Below are 1,342 nucleotides of genomic sequence, written 5' to 3'. Positions count from 1 at the left end.
CCCCGAGCATGGAGCACTCCCAGTGCCTGGCCACCATCTACGCCTTGGCGGTGCTGCTGGGGCTCCGCATGGAGCAGGGAGCCTGCCAGCACTACCTGCACATCCGCCCGGCGCCCAGCGACAACCTGCCCCTGGTGGACCTCATCGAGCACCCGGACCCTATCTTTGACCCCAAGGAGAAGGATCTTAACGAGACCTTGCTCAGGAGCCTCCTGGGCGGGCACTTCGACGCCAACTTCATGGCCACCGCCGTGCCCGAGGACCGGCTCGGCGGCGACGACCTGGCCGAGCTGGACTTGCTGCTGCGGCAGAGACCCTCGGGGGCGATGCCCAGCGACATCAAAGGGCTGGAGTTCGCCGACGGGCTGCAGCCGGGCAAGAAGCACCGGCTGAGCAAGAAGCTGCGCAGGAAGCTGCAGCTGTGGCTCTGGTCGCAGACCTTCTGCCCCGTGCTCTACACCTGGAACGACCTGGGCAGCCGCTTCTGGCCCCGCTTCGTCAAGGTGGGCAGCTGCTACAGCAAGCGGTCGTGCTCCGTGCCCGAGGGCATGCTGTGCAAGCCGGCCAAGTCCGTGCATTTGACCATCCTGCGCTGGCGGTGCCAGCGGCGGGCCGGGCAGCGCTGCGCCTGGATCCCCATCCAGTACCCCATCATCTCGGAGTGCAAGTGCTCGTGCTAGGGGCGCGCCGCCCGCGCTGTCATGCACTGTACCGTGTAGGAGAATGTATATGTGTGCGTGTGTGTGTGTATATATGGCAGCCTTCTCGTTGACTATTAAAAAAGGTCAGTATTACCCCGGCAAGTCCTCCGCGTCCGCTGTACGTTTGTGAGCTCTGGGGCCTGGCTCCGGGCTGCGTGCTCCCGCGCGGAAGTGCGTGGGTGACTTTATTTTTTATTCATCTTATTTTTAATTTAATAAAAGGTGTTTTGCGGTGGAGGGCGGGATTTTTTTTGATAAGGGAGAAGTTTTTGAAGCGCTCTGCCGCTGCACGTGTGCGCGCGCAGGGGGAGGGGGGTTATTTTGTTTCTGATGGACTTCAGAGCTTAAAAGCACCCCCCACGCACACGCGCGGAGAAGAGGATGAAGGCTTTGGTGGCTGTCAAGGAAGAGTGGCTATTTATTCTCGCTGTCCCCCCGTAGTCCAAGGGCAGCGCGGGATTAAGAGGCGACCACTAAAAGCCGAGCTGGGCTGCTTGCGTGCGCTCCGTGGCCGGGTTGTTTATCCCCTCCCCCCCGCATGCCCGGCGCGTGTCCCCGCCACGGGCCACGTGCGCCTGGCAGCCGCGCGTGGGGCCCCGCCGTGCCCGGGCTGGGAGGCAGCACGTGCTCCCTGCCCCCGA

General features: G+C 63.2%; 1 protein-coding gene across 1 annotated transcript; it reads left to right on the top strand.

Moving 5' to 3' along the window:
* Window positions 1-6: 6 nt before the first annotated feature.
* On the top strand, window positions 7-803 carry NOG (noggin). The gene has a single exon (XM_019515356.1). It carries the CDS (start codon window positions 9-11, stop codon window positions 678-680), a length of 672 nt encoding a protein of 223 aa, XP_019370901.1. The 5' UTR covers window positions 7-8; the 3' UTR covers window positions 681-803.
* Window positions 804-1,342: the final 539 nt, after the last annotated feature.

The sequence above is a fragment of the Gavialis gangeticus genome, unplaced genomic scaffold (assembly GCF_001723915.1).
Source record: "Gavialis gangeticus isolate Ggan-Ray unplaced genomic scaffold, GavGan_comp1, whole genome shotgun sequence".
Lineage (NCBI taxonomy): Eukaryota > Metazoa > Chordata > Crocodylia > Gavialidae > Gavialis > Gavialis gangeticus.
Note: the sequence above shows the minus strand (reverse complement) of the source record. Positions and strands in the feature narration are given on the sequence as shown.